This window comes from Centruroides sculpturatus, unplaced genomic scaffold (genome assembly GCF_000671375.1).
Source record: "Centruroides sculpturatus isolate CEXI.00-Female unplaced genomic scaffold, Cexi_2.0 scaffold615, whole genome shotgun sequence".
NCBI classification, from domain to species: Eukaryota; Metazoa; Arthropoda; class Arachnida; order Scorpiones; family Buthidae; genus Centruroides; species Centruroides sculpturatus.
The window spans coordinates 392,705-417,421 of NW_019384748.1; the positions used below are offsets into that span (position 1 = coordinate 392,705).

Sequence of the window (24,717 nt, forward strand, 5' to 3'; positions counted from 1 at the left end):
AATAAATCAGGAAGATAATTATATATTCTTTTATGAATTTTATGTATGTTTGGTTAAGAAATTCCTTCTTCGAATTTGATCAATTTTCCTGATTTTTGTTACAGAAGCGTATTAATTTATGTATTTTAATATAATAAAATTTATTATAGCACTGTTACGTATACTTTTTAAAAAGGTTCAACGTTCTGTAGAAATTTCATTTGTGTTATCTGTTTAAAAATATATATATATATAAATTATTTACACTTCATACAATCACCCCCACGCGACGCGACGCGACGCGACCAAGCGCAGCACCGTACAATAGACACATTTAACCAATTTATTAAAGGAAATTTAATTAGAAACACCCCAGAAACCGATAATAAAGTTAATTTTTAGTTAATTATAATTAAAAAAAATGAGAATTTTACGAGTGTGAACGAAGAAGTTAACGACTTCTTTGCCTAACGTCGTTTCTGTTCATTAACTTGGCAATTGTAAACATGTCAAAAATTTGTTTTGTTTTGGTTCGTTGAACCATTGAACGTGTTTATGTTCATTTTGGATATATTCAAATTCCAGTAGGTACGTAAATAGATAGATAATTAGCAATTTAAAAGGTCTTCCATATGTATGTATAGCTATGTAACTTCAATGAAGCGGTGTCTTTCGTAAAGGTACTGTGTACATAAATCAATGAGAGATCGAACCACATTTGTACTTTTTTTCTTGTTTTGTTCTTCTGGTTCGATCTATGCACGTTCAGCAATCGATGTTAACCATGTTTTATGTGTTTGTAGTAAAACAAATTCAAAGAATAAGCAGTATTATATGTGAAATTTAAGTCTTCCAAACGACACGTTTGGTGTCACATGATTAAAAAAAACAAAAAATAAATAAAAATAAAAAATATGTAAAACCGAAAGGTTTCTATGTCCAGTTCATTGAGCAAGTAATGTATTGAGAAACGCCTTATTCTAGATGTTGTTGGCTGGTGTAGCGGATGTCTGTTGTTCATAAATCCAGCAATAAAACATGAAAAGGTAAATCAAAATCTGTCTCGTCTCCTCCTTTTATTTGCATTCACTTGCACGAGTTTAATTTTTGTTTAAATTAAACTTAAACAAAAGACAACACAAAGTATAGAGTCTTTAGATTTGTCACACAGAGATATAAGAATCAGAATACACCTATAACACAAGAATACGGAATGAGAATAAACACTAACACAGGGAGTTATAACAATAGTTTTGTGTTCTTATGAAGTGAAACAGACGAATATAAAGATTAAAGTTTTTGTTAAAACAACGAATCTGAAGACAAATTATTGTTCCTGTTATGTAAAAAAGGCGGTGTACTTCGTATTGTCTTCTGGTCATGAGTATAATTTTTTAAGTAATTTTTTATAAGCCTATAAATTAAATTTATAATTTTTTTCTTTTAACTATAAAGGGGTTAAGAAACCATTTATCTATACACTCATTTTTCTCAATTATCAAAGTGTTAAGTTCTCAGAAACCTTTTCAAATAACCGTGGGACAAATTTCGTTAACATCAATAGATACACGGGAGAGAGAGAGCGAGAGAGAAGGACGTGTTGGGCAGTTCGTAATTTGTCACACGACCTCCCCAACCAGAACTATTAATCAATTAAAAAAAATAAATAAAGCCGTTCCGTTGTAAAGCGTTACGTACAGACTTTTAAAGCACCATAACGACACAAGTTACACCTTTTTTTAATTCAAGTTTGTATATAACATAGAATATTAACACAGATCGAGTTAAAAATATGAAATTACAGTCCAAAAATAGATAATTTTTTCGAAATATAGAGTTATATATATATATATGTAGATAAAAAATTGGACAGTAAAATTTTAAAAAAATCAGAATTTTTTAAGAATTTGTACCACATTCAAAAGGCACATGAACGAGAACGTCGCAGATACAATACACAAGCTGGCATGCTGATAAATATACATGTTGTTTTTTAGAAAATTAAACAAAATTAAAGTCATACCAGTAATATTTACATCTCAAACATGTTCTATATATATATACAAATTGCCTACAGTCAAGCCATTTTTTTATAGTTAAACAGCAATTTCAGCACTAAAATAACCCGTAATAGGTTTTATAAAACGTTAAAATCAACAAAAATATATTTATATAAATTATTTAGATACTTATATTTGGATCAGGAAATCTGGAATTTAATTATTTACAGTTTAAAGATATGTATGGGAATGACTGGTATCAAGAGAATTGATGGAACTTCTCCGTTCTCTTTTGCTATGACTGACAACGTAGACGGTTAGAAGCACGCAAACAACCTAAAATATTCATTTTAAAAATTGTTTAACAATTAATTTACTATATGAATTCGTCAGAATTCATGTAAACAACTCACTTGAACTGCTAATATCGATCCTAAACACGCTACCCAGATTGTTTTATTTTTAGACATCCAATCCATCATCTTGTCTCTGCATCCCTCCTGAAGAACACAAGATGATTTTTTAGTGTGTAAAACGGCCAATTTTATGTATTTTTTCTTTGTTTATATTGTTTTAAATTAGAATTTTAAGTACCTTATATAATTCCGGTTCTTCTAAGATGTCTTCTTCCTTCATTATAGGTTTATAACAACTTTTATCAATGGGAGTCGATTCCGGTGAATAATCTTCGGGTCCTAGAAATCCGCAGCATGCGAACTAAATAGTAAATAATATATAATATATCTATTAGCGATTTTCCTTTGTTAATGTATTGATCGCTATACTGATCGCATTTTCCACAAATTACTTAAATAATACAGTCGACCCCCTATTGATTATTCCGTTTTATATGAATTCCATGTTGTACGAGTCACTTAGATTTTACAAATACGTGTGCCAGGCTGTGAATGGCTCACATATTTGTAAAATCTAAGTGACTCGTACAACATGGAATTCNTTTAGTAATTCGAATAAGATCGAAAACGGCCGCTCTTCAAGCAAAGAAAATCGCCATTTTTAAAGATTTGAGTAATTTAATTTAACGAAAGAAAGTGAAATTTTTTCTTCATCTTCAGAAACGCGAATAATTCTGTATAACGAATTGATAATGCCAGATATAATAATGACCTCTCCGATGATCTTGATCTAGTTTTCGGGGTCAAGAGCTCTATAACTTCTTAATTCCTATAGAGACGTGAAAATTTTAATTATGGAGTTAAAGAGTGTAGCCAATTACGCATATAAAAGCTTAATTTCAAACTTATAAACGAAAATCGGCGAGAATTTTTTGTTTCTTTGGTTGAGCGCAACGCCGACGCGTCGCGGCGCGTTGTATCTATCCAAGCGTTGTATTCTATCCCACGATGTATGAAGAAATGTTAACAGTTTAGATGTACTCAATAATGATTGAGAAAATATATAATACAATACATTATCGGAAAGAAGTAGGAAGAAAGAAGTACAGTGCTCGTAAGCATCACCGACGCGTCGCAGCGCGCTGTTAGTTACAGATCAATACTATGCTATTAATATAATTATTTACTGCAAGAACATCCCACGCTATAATCTAACTAAAATAAATTAAAGTAAATCAATAGAATAAATAAACTAAACGTCGGAAATGACGTAAAGCACGCAAGAACCTTGCGAAAAATACAATAAATTACATCAAGAATTTCACGAAATTTTTTATTGTTTTTAATTAAATCTATATAATTGATATTTCGTAATTTCACAAAATAAATACCGTGATGTTTAAAGATTTTCTGTCGCACTAAATTATTCAATTATTGCTTCTAAGTACAGTAATAATTTGCATGTCTTCTTGGAAGTTAATTATTATAATTAAGTTCACTAACAATGGAGGAATTAGCTGCTATTTCTTTGTAAACAATGATTAATTACATATATTCTACGTCACGATAGAAGAATACATTAAAATGTGACGAGATTCAAATGGGAAACACACAATTCCCATTTAATTAACAATAATAATTGTATGATAATTTTAAATGACGTATCGAAAATTCGGTTTGAACAATGATCTTTAGGGCATTTAATTGTATTATGTGTATTATATAACACCCATTAACATTTAGGCAATGTCCATTTCTGCATTTTCTTCCGCAAGGTCGAAAGAACATCGTGTTGGAGTTAAGGTGGAGTGAAACACCCAAATTCATCCCACTTTATGACCGAAAGGGGAGTTAAACGTACTCACTTTCTAATTAAAATTTAAAAACGACACTTAAATTATTCCGTGTGACGTTACAAAACTTTCAAAGTATGTTTCGTAAATATTTTAATATTCCCTCCCTCCCTCCAGTTTATCAAAATTTGTAATAAATTACGTATTTGTATCACGTACATTTAACTCGAGAAGAACATATTCTTGAACTTTAAACCTTGATTTTGGCTGTCAAAAAAATTGTTGATTAGTTTAGGTATAAAATACAATTTAATGGCCTACTAAAGAGCCATTGAGCAGTATTAAGACATTATGATATGGCCCAATGGTGCACTCGTGTACCATTGTATTTATAGTAGCATGTGTATCACAAATTTATTTTAATCTTCTTACGTCGACAGATGGCACTATATACTCGAAATATATTTTATTTCAGTATGTAATCTTTTAATTAAAATTAATCTAGTTGCTGTGACTGTTCATTCTCTCTCGGATGATATTTATAATGGCTTTGAATAGAATTAGATTTGAATATTTTAAAAACGTCATAGAGAAATAGATTTGACTCCAGGCAGGAATTCCGTATTCAAATATAGACGTGGGTTCAGTTCCTACTCGACTAAATATTTTGTTTGGGTCATTGCTTCTTTCTTTAGGTGGGCTTTAATTGGTTTTTTTCTACACGCGAGTACGAGCATTATTTCTGTATATATTAATTAAGATTGAAACCTCCAAATTATTAAATTGTAAAAATTTTATATATTTCTAATTCTGTACGCCTTTTTGTAATAGTTTAATTAATTCAGAACTAGCTAACATAAATATTTAAATTTACGTTCCAGATATAGCCTATATAGTAACAATGCAATAGTAGAAATGGTGGTCGTAGCACTCCAGCTGCAATGGGGTTACAAATGGCTCACGGGGGTCGTTAAAATACGATGTCACCAGTTTTTAGTCCTTTTTGACTGCATATTTTGTTTAACTACCCCATGCTATTTTGTTTAACTACCCCATGCTGATGTCACGCTTGATCTGCCACTCCTATATTAAAATCATGCATTTCTATAAAACAGATCTACAGTACATTAATTTATTCACATTTCATGCTATGGCAAAGCTAATTTTAATAATAGGCCAATAGAAAACATTTTACATTTACATTTAGAAAAGTAGTAGCGACCGAACCATAAAACAGACAGGGTGAAAGGGTGAAAATAGAATGGGTAAGAGTAGAAGTATATAGATCGAGGGGAAATGAAAGGAAGAAGTGGTTGAGAGGGTTGGGAACCATTAGTAGTGTAAAAACAACATACAGTATACAGTTTCACAATGACAATAGGAAGCAAACAGTAATACGTTTGCTTCCTATTGTCATTGTACAGAAGTATACAAGGATGGATGTTTGTAATGTACATGAATGATTACAGGATACAGAATTGCGAAAATTACAATTATTTAAGTGATTTACAATAGTATACATTACTAAATTCGCGTACATGAACACACATCGCGACAAAAGTTTGGTGTGAAGATACAGGCAAGGGTGACTGCAGATAAACAAAAATACATAGAAAATTGCAAATGATAACAATGAGAGTTACAGGACGTTGAGAAAAGCTACTGTAAGCGGTGAGTTGGACATTAAGAATACAAAAAAGGTGGTGGTTGCTGGTGGATGAAGACGCTAGCCATAGCAGGAGAGGTCCATTGCCTTTGCAGAGGCAGTGAACGCGTTGAAAATGGTGCTGTTGCTCATGGGCAGGCAGGGTCAATGATGGCCTTCACTGGTTAAAGTGTCCACAAGTCGCTGCGTTCGTTCCTGAACTTAGGGCATAAGAAGATAACATGCTGAGGGTTGTCATCCTCCTTGAGGTCGCAGTCACATTTGCCATTTCCTTGTTCAGGAACAGCAGGAGGTAGGTACCAAAGTTTCCGTGGCTAGTAAGCAGTTGTGTGACGTTGTGGCAGGTTACTAGGTAGTCCATTTTCTGTCTGGCAGAAATGTCTGGGAAGAATTTATGAGTACTGTGGCCTGTGTTCTCGGCATTCCAGCGGTTTTGCCACTCAGAGACGGCGTGAAGATTGAGCTGGTAAGTGATCCAGCTAGGAAGGATGACTGCGTAAGAGCAGCTGGAGGCGATGGTGGGTGCCTTTTTAACGAGCAAGTCTGCTCGCTCGTTACCAGTAGTGCCAGAGTGGCCCCTGACCCAGTTGAGAGAGATGCTAAAATGGCAGTTAAGGAAGTTGAGGGTCATTTCAATGATTGGGAGCTTGTTGTTTTTGTTGCCAATAGAAAGCAGAATGAAATCCACCATCATCATTCTCTATTAACATCCCTCCCTATCATAACCTGAAAAAATTTTTACATATCTCCTCTCTCGTGCGGACAACATATTTAAATGAATTCATGCCACACGTCTGACCATTCAGAGATTTCACGTGAAAAACTTAGCATCAATATACTCTTTCAAAGGTAAAAATATTATTTTAAAATGCATAAATATAATTATGCCATTATTTATGCTGTAAATAAACTTAGTCTTATGGGTTGGATTGATCGGATGTGGCAATGTAGCATATGGACGATCTGCCAGGAAGCGGTGCTTCCGAGAACTTTCTACGGAAAACTGACCCCTATCTAGGTGTTAGACACGTAAAGAAACCCTAAAAACCCTGCACGCGACCAGCCCGTTGGTGAGGTGCGAACCCAGACCAGTGCTCAGTGGTTTTGGTGGGCACCTCTAGGTGATATTGAAACACTAGTTGATATATAGGGCACTTCTAGGTGGCCATCGTATGTATCACATTTATACCACTGCCATTTTCGTGTCCATCATGAATTCAATCAAGCATGAGCTTATCCATGATAGTCATTACACATAGCATATTCTTATATTCTCGTAGATTCAGGATACTGTATGATAAATGGTACCGGTATATTCTCGCAAATTATCATCTATACACTTAACATAGTATTATTTATGTCAGTTATATAAATATGAATGAATAGTTAGTTTATTGTATGGCAGCAAGATTTATTACACAGGGTGATTCAAAACTCTTCATATAGATGTAAAAAATTTGCTTTATTATACAGTCACCTCTAAGTCACAGAAGTAAGAGGAACTACAATGGTTTGGACCATTGTAGTTCCTTTTCGTTGTAAGCTTGATGGTGTTATGAAAATGTGACGTGTTCCCATCAGAAGAGTCCAGAATCGTAGAGCACTCGCGCCAATTCTTCTCTTTGTAGTTGATTGTTATTGCATTCGCAAGAAGGGAGACAAAATTTTGCTTAAATGTGATTAAATAATTACTTAAAATTACGTGTATACGACACTTGACAAGTTGTAAAGTTATCAATTTGAATTTATAATAAAAATTGGATTAAACATTAAAGATCTGTAATTAAAAAAATGTTTTCTTTACAGGGAATGTTTATCGTCAGCCTACCGTATGGAGTACTCCATGGAGGCTATTGGGGTATCTTCTCACTCCTCTTTGTTGCCTATATCTGTTGTCACACAGGAAAAATCCTCGTCGCCTGCCTCTACGAGCCAAACGAGAAAGGAGAACTGGTACGTGTACGAGACAGTTATGTCAGTATTGCACGGACTTGCTTAGGTGACAGATGGGGCGGCAAAATGGTTAATTGTGCTCAGATCATAGAGCTGCTTATGACGTGTATATTGTATGTCGTGCTCTGTGGCGATCTAATGATCGGCAGTTTCCCAGAAGGTCCAATAGATCAACGATCCTGGATGATGATCTCTACCATGTTTTTACTGCCATGCGCTTTTCTCCGCAATTTAACGGCGGTTTCATGGCTGAGTTTCTGGTGCACTATGGCTCATCTGTTGATTAACGTGGCCGTCCTCGGTTACTGCTTCTATAAGGCACCAGAATGGGTATGGAGCAAAGTGCAGTTCAGAATTAACATCCGTATGTTTCCAGTAACCTTGGGAATTGTCGTATTCAGTTACACTTCGCAGATATTTTTGCCTACACTAGAAGGAAATCTGACAGATCGTTCTAAATTCCATTGTATGTTGAACTGGAGTCATATTGCTGCCGCCTTATTTAAAGCCGGATTTGCTTGGGTAGCCTTTCTCACTTGGGGAGATCAGACACAAGAAGTCATCACTAACAACCTACCTACTAAAGGCTTCAAGTTAATTGTCAATCTTACCCTCGTTATTAAGGCGTTGTTCTCTTACCCGTTACCCTATTATGCAGCCGTTGGATTATTGGAATCGGCCTTCTTCAAAGGTCCTCCATACACCAAATTTCCAGTGTGTATCGCAAAAGATGGCGAATTACGGATTTGGGCAGTGACGTTAAGACTGTTACTTGTTATTGCGACAATGTTAATGGCTATAAGCATCCCCCATTTCGCTTTGTTGATGGGTCTAATCGGCAGTTGCACCGGAACCATGTTATCCTTTGTCTGGCCCTGTTACTTCCACATGAAGTTAAAGTGGGATACAATGAATTGGTATAATATAAGTTGGGAAATTTTTATAATTTGTATTGGTTGTTTCTGTGGTGTGATTGGTATCTATTATTCAGCTTCAGCCTTGGTGGATGCATATCACATTCCATTACCGTATGTACCCCAACAACCAGTCTGAACGCAAATAATGTAACGTAGTAACTTCATTTCTTGTCGTTTACCCGTGTTAGTAAGTAGCTGGTGAGGAGAATTCTTTATAAGACGAATGGTAACAAGTAGCCAGGATGAAAACATCAAGAATAACATAGAAATCTTCCAAACAAAAAATTTTATTCAATTATTCCCAATGCCAAGTATGTCTTCCAAGATCTTCAGTCACTTTTTAATCATATCAAGGTATCGCCTGGTGCCTACATCTACGTCTTCCTTAGATATATCCAAAGTTGCTGAATTTGATATCTGGAGTAATTGTTACTTATTTAATATTCGAATGTTTACTGTTAAACAACAGTATATATACACACATATATATATAGTAACGGGTATTTTACGAATAGGGCTATAATTTTTGATTTAAAGAAATATTTTTAAGCTATATTAGCTTTATCGTACATTGGTAGATTATATTTCTCGCATTATTTTCCACTTTATGCTAAAAGTCTTCCATATAATAAGCTGTAACATTGTATCTATAATCCATGCAGCCTAAGTTTGACCTAGTCACAAGAGGGCCAATCATTAAAAAGCACACGAAACAAACTCAAAATGATTATCTTCGAATTCTAATTGATTTTTTAAAATCATAATTAATTTTCCATTACTTTTCAACGGAAAAAAATATAACTGACTTAGCCCTTTAGCGGTCAGGTCAAACTTATAATTGAGCGGAGTATAAATGTATTTATTCTGTGATAAACCCAACAATCAGATTCAGCAGCATTGTTAAAATTTTAACTAAAAAACAAGATGTCTTCCAGTACAGTGCCAAATTAAGGCATACGTGTATTCATTATCTGATATAGGTCCAGTATTCGCGTTATTTTATTGATGTGCGCTCTAAAAAATGATATATTTACACCCTGTTCGTTATTAAAAGATTAAACGAATGTTATAAACTAAAATAATTGCATATATATATATATGATATATATATATATACATATTCCAGTTTTATATATCTAGTCAATATTGTATGTCTTCCAAATATAGTCAGCTGCTTATCGAGGTATTGCACTATTGCAATAAGAAAAATCATTACAGAAATGCAATATTGCACATATATGTAATCCAGGAGAGATATTAGGGATTAATTAATTAAATAATTATTGCACAAATAATCAGTTGCACCATACGATAACAGCTTTTGGGTCTTCCAATTGGGAACATTTAAGAAATGTTCTTTCGTGTGCGCTTTTATTTCGATATATTTATAAAATATATTTTTATATTCTTAATTTATGCCTTTAAAAAATATTTATTTAATTATATTTATGCGAGAAAGTGATTTAATTTTCTAAAATTCGTATTTAAATATTCGAAAATGCGAGACGATCCCGAAGTTTTTCAAGGTGAAGGTTGAAGCACCAAAATTGAAAGGGTATATGCGAAAGAGAATGATATATACGGTAATTATTAGTCCATATTTTTAACACCAGTGTAAGTGCGGCGCTGCAATTTACCGGGCTAAGCAATTTCGTAATATTTCCATTTGGAGTGGCAGTATGGAAGCTTGTGTGCTTCCATCGAGAGGGTCTAGAATCGAATCTCGCTCAGAGGGGCTACGCTCTTATTCCTTTCACGTAGCTCTCTTATAGAATAGGGGACGTAGAGAAACACAAATTTCATATTATTCATGTTACCAGAGCGTGTCGACTGCGCTATATTTAAAACTGTGTTAAATATACTACAAAATCAAAACAACATACCCCAAGTAAGAAAAATCATTAAGTTAAAATTAGGCAAATTCTGGTTAATCAGCAGAGTGACTGCCCTAAAGAAACAGCGCCAAATTTCCCCTAGTGTTAAAAATATGAACTAAAGTCATATTCTTTCGCAAATATCTATAAATTTCCCAAATTAGTATAAATATATAGGCCTATAAGTAAATATTTATAATTTTCCCGAACAAATAGGAAATTAATAATGTTAAAATAATTTTTAAAAATTAATATAAAGGATAATAAATGTAGAATTTTATATTTATTTCTCTATGAAATAAGTATAAAGTAAATATGAGAAAAAATAAACAACACGAACGTTTCAATCGGGTTACAAAGGAAATCTTCTTCTTTATAGTCAATGTATTCAGAGATAATTTTCAAATTATCTTTAATTACGTTAGAGCTATAATGATACTGTCTGGTAGACCAATTGATTATAATAAATCAGGAAGATAATTATATATTCTTTTATGAATTTTATGTATGTTTGGTTAAGAAATTCCTTCTTCGAATTTGATCAATTTTCCTGATTTTTGTTACAGAAGCGTATTAATTTATGTATTTTAATATAATAAAATTTATTATAGCACTGTTACGTATACTTTTTAAAAAGGTTCAACGTTCTGTAGAAATTTCATTTGTGTTATCTGTTTAAAAATATATATATATATAAATTATTTACACTTCATACAATCACCCCCACGCGACGCGACGCGACGCGACCAAGCGCAGCACCGTACAATAGACACATTTAACCAATTTATTAAAGGAAATTTAATTAGAAACACCCCAGAAACCGATAATAAAGTTAATTTTTAGTTAATTATAATTAAAAAAAATGAGNCAGTACATTTGATGATGTATTACAAATGCACTATTAAATTATAAATATAAAATTTTAAAGCGATTTGCTCGGCTCGGTCTCACAATTACGAGAAAATATTAAAGAAAACTGGTGATAACTCAATCTTTATATTCGGCTAAACGTAATTCTATCAGCTATACTATGATTTTATGTCATACTACAATTGATATGATCATGTTTTTTAATTTCTAAATATCATATTTTTATGTTATTTAGATGTTAAAAAGCATAATAAGGCATAAAATCACTATATAGCTTAGCATATACTATAGATAAAATCTAGACTCATTCTAGCTCTTAATTAACTACAGTATAAAAAAAAAAAGGTTCTCTTCCACCAAATAATAAAAGCTTTAAAATCATAAGCACTTAAGCTGTAATCTCATATTGTGAGGCTTTTCAGGGTGCAACTTTGTTGGTTTCAGTAAATCCGACTGTGGATATAACATACCAGAGCTATGCTTTACTCAGTGTAAATCTATCACATATTTAGATATTAGAGCATAGTTTATCGTATAGATACAACATTTATGTGTATGAATCTTTAGTTCTACATGGATCTGTTCAATAATCGCTACAGATCATGTGGAATATCTGCATATAAAATGAAAAAATGAACACGAAACCTCGAAATTCTTTATTTCATGACAAACCAATCGATCAAGATATATTTTACATTACATATTATTCAAATATGACCGTGCAATCATGAGATATTGAACAAAGTAAGTGTTTCGTGTGAATCACCCTGTGCAATATTTATGTAATATAATCTAACATAGCATTAAATTATATCATAAATTAAACATACAAGAGGTATATTTGCCACACAGATATATTACACATTAAAAAGCATTAGTTTGCTCTATCTATGTATATATAAAGTAGAATATCCATCTGTACCCAAATACTTCTGTACCCTTCGACCGATCTGGATAAAATTTTTCGCAGTTACTCTCTAGAATCCTGCGGAAAACGTGGGCTATCATAAAATCCGGACAACCCCTAATTTCAAAGGGAACTTACAGATCATAAAGTGTCAAGGGGATAAAATCCACAAGGTCCTAGAAAATAACTATAAAATATTTGGTCCAGTTCGTTTTTAATATTATTAATGATTTTTTCTGATTTTTCGATAAATTTTTTTTTAAATAATCACCAAAAACTTTATATAAAATCCCCCCAAAAATACATTAACACGAATATTTTATACATGGATTTTGGAATTTCTGTTTATTCAGCAATTTACAAATTATAAGTTTGTAGAAAATGCATAAATATTTTTAAAAATTTATTTTAATTTCTATAATAATGCATGAATGATGATTTTAATGACACTCAACATCATGTTATCCTTGTAAAACTTATACTTTATATTTGTATGTTAATTTAAATGCTTGAAAATGTGCCGACACTCATTATATATCTACATTTACCTTAATGCTTATTTATATTCTATCTGTCAGATTGTCTATTCTTCAAAAAATAATTCTTCTAAGCTTATACCATAATACTGTATGTGCTGTATTTTTTGGCACGTTTTATATTAGTGCAATTCTTTACATTTTGGATTGGTTTATGTGAAATTTAATGATATTAATGGGAAATTTAATTAAGTCATATATTGCTGTGTTTCGTCGTAACAAAATGGCGACCATTTCAGCATTTATATCCTTTAAGAATTGCAATAAAACCAAAATTTAATTAAAATTTAAAATTTATGAGAATGTAAATCTTTAAATTCGACTCCCGGCCATGTTTTTTTCCTTTTTCAAATTTGTTAGTTCGCATCCCTTTTCGGAATTAATGAGTGTTAATTAAAGTTTTTTATTTTATGTTTAAACTGTTTAAAAGTGTAAACTTCTGTAGGTCAAAGTTCATTTAAATTATATAATGCCAAGTATAGAACGATATGTAAAAGGCTGTTCTGACAAAATACCAAAACTTTAGCTGATATGATAGGTCAAAGGTCGTAGGTCATTGCACTAAATCAGTTAAGTTAACAAATTAATAAAGTAAAATAAATAAATTTCTTATTTTAATTTACATATAAATTAAAAGTTAATATAAATAAAATATATAATTTNGCCGGGCTGTGAATGGCTCACATATTTGTAAAATCTAAGTGACTCGTACAACATGGAATTCATATAAAACGGAATAATCAACAGTGTTATAGGGGGGTCGACTTATATTTTAAAAATATATAAAATTCAATATTTTATCTTTGTTATCTCATCAGCATTCCACTCATACTGCACAAATTTGATTTACCTCTCTTTGTAGGACATTTCTAGCATCCTGATTTACTTCATTCCAAGCAATTCCTAATACTTTGACCAACTAAAAAAAATCCAAAATAATTAAATTTACTTCTAGAAGTTAAAGAAAACAAACAAGTGAAGAGCATCCTACCTTTACATTCATGATGTAGAGAGCCACAATACCTCCAATTTCACAGGCAATAGTTAGAACAGATAGAAGAAGAAACTAAAAAAAATTCATATAAAATAAATATTATTAACCAAAACTATAATTTATTAATATAAAAGAATACTTTTATACATACCAACTTCATCAAACATCCACCTTTTCTATAAGATCCTATCCATCCAATAAGACCTGTTATAACATAACTTCTATTAATCAGTACATAAAATATTCAAATTTAAAACAAATTATGTAACTAACCTCCTATAAAAATAAGAGTTCCAAAACCCAAAACAACATATGTAAATATCTAAAAATAAAAATTATACATTATAATTCTTTACTTTTAAAACACTAAGTCATGTGTTAAAGGTGTTTTACTAACCAATGCTCCTGTAAAAAACATCCCAACTGTGGAAGAGGTGGCGAGAATCCACATCATAAATCCTATCACCCCGCATCCTAACAGCTGAAATTAACGATAAAAATTATGTAGCAAAATTATTAGCAAGAGAAAGGAAGCTTTAATATTTAATTTCTTTTTCGTTCCGTATCAGTTCACGATCGCCATTATTGTTTGGCGCGCGTTTTCGCGTCGCGTTGAACGCGCGCGTAATCAAAATGGCAAATGGGTTTATCTTCAACGTGATTTTATAACTTTGATAAAAGTTATTGATTTTATTAACTCAGACGTAAAGTCAAACAACATTTACGTCGGTAAAATTTATAAAACGTTAATATTTTTAAGGAAAATGAGTAAATGGTAATTACAGTTAAGTAGAGGCGTGGTGCGATGTTACACAAAGCTAGTTACTTACGCCATTTGTTAACAGATCACGTTACGAATATTATTTAAGTTCTTAAATAAACATGAATTTATTATAGTGTTTTCCGTATTGTACAGAAAAAACAAACGATAATGATTATGACCGCATCGTCGCTTGAAGCGACGCGACGCGCCGTTAACTATTCCATCAAGGTTAGCTTAAGTATTTTTGTGTGCAGTGGCACTTCTCGTTACCAGTTGCAGTGGGTTTAGGCGCGATCATTCCGGTCCAAGTAACTCGATAATGGAATAAAAAATTACAAGGCGGCAACCATCAATCATTGTCGTTATTTCATCGATTTTTTTAGAACAAGCGCTAGGTAAAAAAATATTATTAAAATTTTTCCAAAAGAAAAAAATCAGATACGATGCTGTCGAGATAGCCTAATTATTGTTATCGTGCCCGCTACTGGTACAGAAAATTAAATACTCCCCGGATGCGTCTACAGCCATCGTTCACGCGATCGCACCAAAAGATAACGTGACTTAACGCGCTGAATCCACGAATCTAAAATAATATAAAAATAGGACAGGAAATACACAAGAAAATTCACGAATTTCCTCGACCCCGCCTGCCATTTTCACTCTAAAAATTGAAATTTATACATGTGATCGCGTTTAAAATTGAAATTCTCCGTTAACCAATTGCATCCTGAAACGTAACAATCATTTAAATTTGAAAGTTTAAATTTTTCTTTATTTAACCAATCACATTCTAGAACGTTACAATAATTAAAATTTTTAAATTTAACATTTTCTTAATTAACCAATAACGTTTCAATATGGAATAACAAGCCGAGAGCCGATTGGTAGTTGGATAAGCAACGTGAAATCGCAAGTATTATCGATGAGAGACATAGAATGATGTAAGAAACGTATCGTCATATATTAGGCATTAATTAAGAGCGTGGCATCACCTAGTAGTTTCAAGGCTATAGTAATCACGCGCAGAGGACACATTAATTGTTAGTAATTCGTTTCAAACCACTTCCTCTGTGTCCTTCTGTCGTCTTCATCGCTCGCTCACCTTCTTAAATATTTAGGACAGAAATGGCAAGATAACGATTTCAGAACTGATGGTTTTCGACGTAAACGCTCCAACGACTGTACACAATAAATATTTCCTTGTTTATTCTAAGAATTTCACGCAACTTTCCTATCTGAACTAACGCAGAGGCGTCGATGAGTGCGTTGACTCGAAAGTTGTATCGAAATCGAACGTTCGAAATGGATGAGAAAATGTTCCGTGTTTTACGCGACGAGATCGCATCGCGCGCGATCTCTCATTCGCTTCTGACGCTGATACGAACATTTCGTCATAAAACGTCGCGAGCGTTTCTCTCGTAACGTCATAACAGCGAATGCGTCAAAATTAAAATTTTAGCTCTAGTTTACCTTGGACTTAATTGTTAGAAAATCGAAAGTGACTCATTTATTTTATATTTTACGCCACTTGTCGACATATTTCCTAGCATAAGCCTTCGATGATAACGTCACGATTTCGGATACGAAACCGATCACGACATGGCTTTCTCGGCATCGATCCGAAGCGACGCGAGATTTTTGTAGCGACTAAATTCGCGTTATTTAAATGGCGATGTCGCTATCGTTATTACTACCGTGTTTCCCCGAAAATAAGACCTAGCGCATCTTTCAGAGCAAAAATTAATATAAGGCACTGTCTTATTTTCGGGGAAACACGGTATAAGCTGGCTAATCGCCGACGTGGAATTTAAATTACCGATATTACATGGCGACTACGCCGCTTACCGCAAATCGCTATCGCATCGATCTAACCATTGATCTTGTATAGAAAATCCTCAAGAGAGAAGAATCGCTGGTGCTTCCATCTTACAATAGATAATTGAATATAACGTCCGTTACGGATCATTACGTCACAGGCAAAGGAAATTACATTAATCCACGTCCATCATCATAGCGGCCAGATCGTGTAATTGACGAATTTTAACGATAAAAATCGCGAAAAATTTTAATGGAGTTTAAAGTTAATTACGTTACAGAACTTATGTAATGAGTTTGTCCTTGCAATTGATGAAATAACAACAAACGCATCGCACCGTTAATTAAATCATCATCTTCCACCCCTCCCAGGCTCATTTAAATAGCACATTCTATCAGCTACATGCAAACGGAGACTGTTGACAATAACAGGAAGCGAAGAAACTGCAACTGGTGTCAAAAAATAGAAATTCGTAAAAGGACCCACCTAAGTGTTCTAAAGCTTTATCTCCTATTATATTTTGAACCCGGTCGCGACCTGATATATAAAAGTTGTTCAGCTGGTTCTATACAAAACCTTACTTTATATTGTGTCTATCAAAGTCAATACGTTTGTCTGACCTATAATTATGCATCTAGACTGACCTCCCGCTTCCGTGGTTCGTGATAATATCTATACTATGAATTTTGTTACGTTTCTAGTAAAATTGAACGTAACAAAATGGTGATTTTTTTAAAATAAATATTTATATAGATTTGTTAATTTATCATTTCCTTTATTTACATCCTTTCAACTTGATGCTTTCCGCCATTAAATAATTTAAAAAATCAGGAACTTGCCATTTAATCAATTGTCATCTTGCCCCGTCTTTAATGGTTTATCAATGTTTATAATTGTCATAAATAAATCAGATTCTATATATGTTAAGCTTATCAAAATTTAGATACAGTATTTGTATGCGGGATAGTTAAATATATAGTTATAACTGGTTATATTCTATGCAATCTGTCGTGTTACTGCATTCGTGAATATTCATAAATGCAAGGACAGTAACACAGAACACAGGAACTTAGTTACATAAACAATGTTCCTTGTTGTACATTAATCTTACTGTAAATATGCTGACGTAACTTAGTTAATTTATTAAGGCTAAATTACGATCAAATTTCCCATTTGATATTTTTGTAACTGCCGACGTGAGGTTTTCTCGTAACGGAACTGAAATCGATCGTTACTTCACGTCTCGTTAGCTAAACAAAATTTAATTTTCCGTTACTACAACGTACTAAACTTTCCAAAATTATAAATAATCTGTAAAAAAAATCTTCGTAACTTTGCTAAAACGTCACACGTTACGCGGGGATTTCACTTTCACTTTCTAATTACCCATCTAAATATCGAAATTTGTATATTGAAGCGTTAATTCGGTTTATTGGAGAAGGTAGGAGAAAAATCTATATACAAGTTATTTATTATCGTAACATTCGTCACACAACAAGAATCCCCACAAATGAATCATTTCTATGTCAGAAGTTAGTTATTAGAACCGGAACATGGGCTCACCGACCGTAACCATGCAAAATTCTTCTTAAGAATTAATGACCTCTATAAGCTGACAGTAGGTTAAAATTAGTGATGGTTAATTCCTCGTTAAAGTTACCGTCCGGTTTCTATAAATAACCAACGTAACGTGAATCAGTATCATCAACAAGTGTCTTTTTTAAACGTTCGACTTAATCTCCAGCTGTAACGCGACAAATTATACATCTATACTCGTTACGGGCCTACTGAGCTTGATTTAATTCTATACAGTTGATGTTACGAATGCTACTATAGTAACAAAAACGACAGGAAGCCGGGGAAAGGAAAGGAAATGCCACTTTTTTTCCTTTCATCTTGTCATCGCCCCTCACAGATAATGGAAACTGTCTTCGTCTCGTGAGATAATCTAAAGAAAACGAGCATTTTTTTAGAGTAACGTAAAACTGACAGTTACGCAACCAGTGGAATTTTTTTATATTACTTTTCCTCCATTACGTTAATCAACCAACCGCACGATGCAAGGTTACACCATGTTGAAAACTGCATTAAAAAATACGTTTCATCTTCCGTTATTTGAGACTATTTGTTACTCGATCGATATCGTAACGTTTCTAGAACGCATAGATCGCACCATAACGCGAGCGAGTCTTTTTTATTCTACTGACGACACGAGCCTGTTGCTTCTATACAATGTTACTTTACTTTTTATCGAGTTATTTCCGTCTGTGCGTAACTTTCATCACCGAAAATAGCTTCTAGAAAGGGAAACAAAAGTATGTCGACGCGATTTTCTCGCTTTAAATCGACACGTAACGCTGACTAAAATGTGAAATCGAAACCTAAAGCATCTTCTTTCTCTAAATTCTCTAATTATTAAGCATGTTTGTATACGCGGAGATCTTATGTCGGGTGTCGCGTATCTTAGAAAAAACCCCGTTTTATCGCGTGTAAAATGCGTACAAACGATAAAATTTACCGTCACATCTTGATCTAAGCCCCGGGGGTAATATATTTCACTAAAAAATCGATGACAAAAAGCGAAATTGTAAACACTCTCAGAGGATTTCTACCGTTGTTACTTTATTGAACACAGAAAGAAAGACTTACCCATGTGATGAAGGCCAAGAAACATACGCAGTGTCGAGCGCAAGTACGTAGAGAACCCATTTCGACCTCCGAACCCGGTCCAGAATCCCGCACGTGCGGGAGTTTCAACCGTTGGATGGCATGCGCGCCCGTTCGCCACCTCCGACTGTTGGCGAATGACACTATAGATTGACTACACCGTCGACTTCCTTCTTATCTGACGCGCACGCGCATCCTCACGACTTGTCTTCATTCGCCCGCGGACGCGGATCATCGCCGGGACGCCTCCGCTTCTCTTACAACACTTGATATTGTTTTTGGTGTTTTAAATCGATTTTTCGCTCCCACTTAAATGCCTTTAATCGCTAATCGGATGCGTTGCGTGATTAAAATCGCGGTAAATGTCAATTTGCAATGAGGCGTGCTTCATCTAAGATGGCGACGAAACCCGATGCACGCTTTTCATTTTAAAAACTGCTTTATTTGAATAAGAACATTTCTCAATTATTAAACTAAATCGCGTGTATTTTAACCTAATTTTCTCACTGAAGCTTCGCTATGCATAAAATCTAGAACGTATAACTCAATTTAATTTCATTAATTAGATATTAAATATAATCTTAGATGTCATTTTCGACAAAATCCCTCTAGCGGCTGTTTTATTAAAAATAAAAATAGATTATTTTCTCTATATATTGACACTAAAACTAGATCCAGCAGCGGGGAATTAATCGAGCGAAGCGAAGAATAATAAATAATGGAATGCTGTGTATCGATATTCGACCGTGACCGTTTGCAATGGATATCTTCAACAAAGAATAAGTACGCCAAGTTATTGGCCAAGTTCTAAACTTGAAAACAATCGTTAATAATCAGGTCTATCGGGTCGTAAAACCATGTTTTGTGACTCTAAATTCGTAAACTGGTCAAATTATACGATGCATTGGAAGATAAACGATGACATTGTTGGCATTTATAGTTCTTTATTCTTATTTCCTTAAACTACTCGCTAAAAGTGCGAACAAGTTAAAATTTGTCCCTATATAGTTCGATGCAACCAGGAAAAAATGTCGTCTACACCACTTTAACCTGAATTCTTAACAAAATATAAATGTAGATTTAAACTTTATTAATTCTGTAAACAAATCAGGTTATTTTGTTTACAAAATTTGAAATTCTATCCATCTTTTTAATTATAAAAAAACGCTTTAAACTTTATACCCTATCATGGCATCATAAATAAAAAAAAATAGTTTGGTGGTGCCAACTTTTAGAATAGAAAATTACAATTATAAATTTATTAGTTATTAAAACGAATTATTTACAAATTTTTACAATATTTACACGATTTACGATTTAATCGGATTCAGATATGTATTCTTTCGGATTTAAAAATCTACGAGCACAACTATATGTACGATTTCTGTGAAAATTAATCATTTTAATCTGAATATTTTTGGTTAAATTTATAAAAATAACTCCGCACCAACAAATTACAAAGAAATTTTAATGTAAATTAATAAAATTGCGTGAAATCATCAAAAATTCGTAGAGGATTAAAACTTCAAAAATTTCATAGTATATTGGTTTATCTGTAGAGTATTGGATATAGAACACAGCAATGTACATTAAAAAATCTCAAGTTTATATGGAATGATTTTTTAAAAGTTTTATTAAAGTTTTCTTTGAAAAACTTTATAAATACGTGCGGATGTAGCGCTTAATTAATGATATTTGCATTTTTTTTTGTATAAGTTTATAGTAATATAATTACATGCGATGATAAATAGTTACCGGAACAACCTAAAAAAAATGTCGACATTAACCTGTACAGAAATATTTTATTTTTTGTTTATTTATTTTTTTGTAAAGGGGGAAAAAACATAAATGCCATGAATTGTGAATTGAGTGAAGCGTTAAATATAATCAGCGCCCGAAAGAAAAATACCAAACTAACACTTTTATCCAATTATATTAATGGCTGATGGTAAAACAATTAAGAAAAAGTCGCCATTTTGTTATCTGGTCGAACAATCGTCAGGTGATCTAGTGCGTGAGATAATGGAAGAAACTAATTCCGGGTGGAAGGTTATTTATATTTTTTTTTCTTTTTTTTAAATATATTTTATTTTAATTACTCCTGCAACGTTTACAAGACATAAGATTAAGGTTTATTACTACTAAAACCATTATCCTGGGAGATTAACTTTAGTGTAAATCAATTCAGAAATCGCAAATTTATGAAAGTAAAAAAAAATAAATATATATATATATATATATATATTCAATGTATAACCTGTTAGGCAACCAACTATTGTATACTCCTGTGATAAAAAAGTATCAGAAATGGTTCAATAAAATACAAGATTTGAATTTATTCATCAAAATTTATTTCATCCCCTTCAAAGTAATCCCTTCCCAATGCAATGGACTGTACAGTACTTATATCAATGTTTTTTCCAATCCCCAAAACATGCTTTAAAGTCATTTTTGTGAAATCCTTTCAGGACTTGCAGCAAATTTTCTTTTATGGTTTCAATTGACAAAAAATGGTGATCACAAAGCAGATATTTTTAATCCAGGAACAGGAAAAAATCACATGGTGCCAAATCGGGTAAATATGAAGTTTGCAGAACTAATTTTTGGCCAAAAATTCACCAACAACAAGAGCATTGTGAGTGGGTATATTATTAACGAGCAAAATCCACGAGCTTTCTTGCCATAAATTTGGTCGTTTTCTACAAAATGTTTCATACAAACAATACAAAATGCTCAAATAATATTTTTTGTCACCAGTTCAGCCAGTCGAAAAAAATTCATGATGCACNTCTCTTTGTAGGACATTTCTAGCATCCTGATTTACTTCATTCCAAGCAATTCCTAATACTTTGACCAACTAAAAAAAATCCAAAATAATTAAATTTACTTCTAGAAGTTAAAGAAAACAAACAAGTGAAGAGCATCCTACCTTTACATTCATGATGTAGAGAGCCACAATACCTCCAATTTCACAGGCAATAGTTAGAACAGATAGAAGAAGAAACTAAAAAAAATTCATATAAAATAAATATTATTAACCAAAACTATAATTTATTAATATAAAAGAATACTTTTATACATACCAACTTCATCAAACATCCACCTTTTCTATAAGATCCTATCCATCCAATAAGACCTGTTATAACATAACTTCTATTAATCAGTACATAAAATATTCAAATTTAAAACAAATTATGTAACTAACCTCCTATAAAAATAAGAGTTCCAAAACCCAAAACAACATATGTAAATATCTAAAAATAAAAATTATACATTATAATTCTTTACTTTTAAAACACTAAGTCATGTGTTAAAGGTGTTTTACTAACCAATGCTCCTGTAAAAAACATCCCAACTGTGGAAGAGGTGGCGAGAATCCACATCATAAATCCTATCACCCCGCATCCTAACAGCTGAAATTAACGATAAAAATTATGTAGCAAAATTATTAGCAAGAGAAAGGAAGCTTTAATATTTAATTTCTTTTTCGTTCCGTATCAGTTCACGATCGCCATTATTGTTTGGCGCGCGTTTTCGCGTCGCGTTGAACGCGCGCGTAATCAAAATGGCAAATGGGTTTATCTTCAACGTGATTTTATAACTTTGATAAAAGTTATTGATTTTATTAACTCAGACGTAAAGTCAAACAACATTTACGTCGGTAAAATTTATAAAACGTTAATATTTTTAAGGAAAATGAGTAAATGGTAATTACAGTTAAGTAGAGGCGTGGTGCGATGTTACACAAAGCTAGTTACTTACGCCATTTGTTAACAGATCACGTTACGAATATTATTTAAGTTCTTAAATAAACATGAATTTATTATAGTGTTTTCCGTATTGTACAGAAAAAACAAACGATAATGATTATGACCGCATCGTCGCTTGAAGCGACGCGACGCGCCGTTAACTATTCCATCAAGGTTAGCTTAAGTATTTTTGTGTGCAGTGGCACTTCTCGTTACCAGTTGCAGTGGGTTTAGGCGCGATCATTCCGGTCCAAGTAACTCGATAATGGAATAAAAAATTACAAGGCGGCAACCATCAATCATTGTCGTTATTTCATCGATTTTTTTAGAACAAGCGCTAGGTAAAAAAATATTATTAAAATTTTTCCAAAAGAAAAAAATCAGATACGATGCTGTCGAGATAGCCTAATTATTGTTATCGTGCCCGCTACTGGTACAGAAAATTAAATACTCCCCGGATGCGTCTACAGCCATCGTTCACGCGATCGCACCAAAAGATAACGTGACTTAACGCGCTGAATCCACGAATCTAAAATAATATAAAAATAGGACAGGAAATACACAAGAAAATTCACGAATTTCCTCGACCCCGCCTGCCATTTTCACTCTAAAAATTGAAATTTTAAAATTATTATCGATACAATAGTTAGGTATAGGAACATATAAATACTGTATTACAGAATAAGTTATACATTGTATCGAGTTGAGATTTTTATGGTTCCAGTAACAAGCTCTAATTAAAAATTGTATAGTTTCGAATGACTGAATAATGGACAAAAAAGTATTTTAAATGTGCAGCAAGGATAGGTCAAAGGATATTTTTCTAGTATGATCTCATTAGCGCATAACAATCTCTTTAATTTTTAAGAAAAATATTATTTTGTTTTCAGTAAAAATTATTTATAACTTAAGAATAAGTTACATAGTTCTTAAATGTTATAAAAATTTAATTATAAGCATGAGTTACTTTTAAAAAATTTTTAAAACATTTACTGTAAAAAGTCCAATACGGTCGCTATACAACTTTTTAACATAATATCTGACTGCAGACCAAAGAAGAAATTTGAACTTTCATTTATCTTGTGAATAAAATAATTCAAAAGGTCAAAATTGTTTTAAAATTATAAACTAAACACAAATAATATGTGAATAATGGTTTTGTAACAGCGCATATCTTCGAATAAATATTATAAAAATATGTTAATTTAATTTAGATTTATGTTTATTTAATAAATATTTTCATAATTAATTGTCTCTGATTAACTCAATATAATTAAAAATTCAGTAGGACAGAAGCACTCTAATATATAAATATATAAGATTGTCTTCGTCTTGGGATCCTTACGATATTATTGTTTTACAAGAAACAAGACTTCCAGCTAACTCCGTGCGGATTTTCACGGATGCAACTCTTTCTACACTCACAGAGTCAATGGCACAGGCGGGGGATTGACCACCTATATTCGGAAATCCTTTCCAGTAAAACTCATTACTGGAACCAGAAAGACGCCTTCTTTTGTTTTATAGACTATAGTAAAGCCTTCGATTGTGTGGATCACTCCAAGTTATGGAAAGCACTCAGGAGCATGGGAATTCCTGAACACCTTATATCTTTATTGATGAGTCTTTACAATGAACAAGAAGCAAAAGTAAGAACTCTATACGGAGAAACTGAATGCTTTAAAATTGAGAAAGGGGTGCGACAAGGCTGCATTTTGTCTCCATATCTGTTTAACTTATATACTGAATATATCATGAGAATGGTTACTACAAATGAAGAGTCCATTGGTATCAAGATTGGAGGCGAAACTATTAATAATATAAGATATGCAGATGATACCACCCTTTTGACAGAAAGCAAAGCAGATTTAGAAAAA

The 24,717-nt window shown here is 32.7% G+C and overlaps 3 protein-coding genes across 4 annotated transcripts; 1 reads left to right on the forward strand and 2 right to left on the reverse strand.

Moving 5' to 3' along the window:
- Nucleotides 1–1,698: 1,698 nt before the first annotated feature.
- LOC111628516 (tetraspanin-9-like) lies at nt 1,699–19,247 on the reverse strand. Of its 2 annotated transcripts, none has more exons than XM_023372319.1 (9): nt 19,074–19,247; nt 14,243–14,326; nt 14,119–14,167; nt 13,997–14,049; nt 13,843–13,917; nt 13,702–13,770; nt 2,574–2,696; nt 2,393–2,479; nt 1,699–2,315 (listed from the first exon to the last, which is right to left on the reverse strand). In XM_023372319.1, the coding sequence occupies exons 1-9, from the start codon at nt 19,131–19,133 to the stop codon at nt 2,211–2,213; spliced, it is 705 nt and encodes a 234-aa protein (XP_023228087.1). In that variant the 5' UTR covers nt 19,134–19,247; the 3' UTR covers nt 1,699–2,210. The 2 variants fall into 2 exon arrangements, with proteins under 2 accessions (XP_023228087.1, XP_023228088.1); XM_023372320.1 differs by lacking the exon at nt 19,074–19,247 and adding an exon at nt 16,454–16,589.
- Nucleotides 7,376–11,384, forward strand: LOC111628515 (vesicular inhibitory amino acid transporter-like). The gene has a single exon (XM_023372318.1). It carries the CDS (start codon nt 7,586–7,588, stop codon nt 8,798–8,800), a length of 1,215 nt encoding a protein of 404 aa, XP_023228086.1. The 5' UTR covers nt 7,376–7,585; the 3' UTR covers nt 8,801–11,384.
- A 2,602-nt stretch (nt 19,248–21,849) lies between the features above and the next one.
- On the reverse strand, nt 21,850–23,405 carry LOC111628498. The gene is made up of 5 exons (XM_023372299.1): nt 22,421–23,405; nt 22,297–22,345; nt 22,175–22,227; nt 22,021–22,095; nt 21,850–21,948 (listed from the first exon to the last, which is right to left on the reverse strand). Exons 1-5 carry the CDS (start codon nt 22,475–22,477, stop codon nt 21,850–21,852), a joined length of 333 nt encoding a protein of 110 aa, XP_023228067.1. The 5' UTR covers nt 22,478–23,405.
- Nucleotides 23,406–24,717: the final 1,312 nt, after the last annotated feature.

Bases quoted from the DNA above. Each gene is read 5' to 3' on its own strand.
- LOC111628515 (XM_023372318.1), top strand. From the start codon at position 7,586: ATGTTTTCTTTACAGGGAATGTTTATCGTCAGCCTACCGTATGGAGTA.
- LOC111628516 (XM_023372319.1), bottom strand. From the start codon at position 19,133: ATGGGTTCTCTACGTACTTGCGCTCGACACTGCGTATGTTTCTTGGCC. The intron at 14,168-14,242 runs GTTAGTAAAACA...TTTTATTTTTAG, and splicing joins TGTTTTTTACAGGAGCATTG to ATATTTACATATGTTGTTTT. The intron at 13,771-13,842 runs GTAGGATGCTCT...GATTTTTTTTAG, and splicing joins TCTACATCATGAATGTAAAG to TTGGTCAAAGTATTAGGAAT.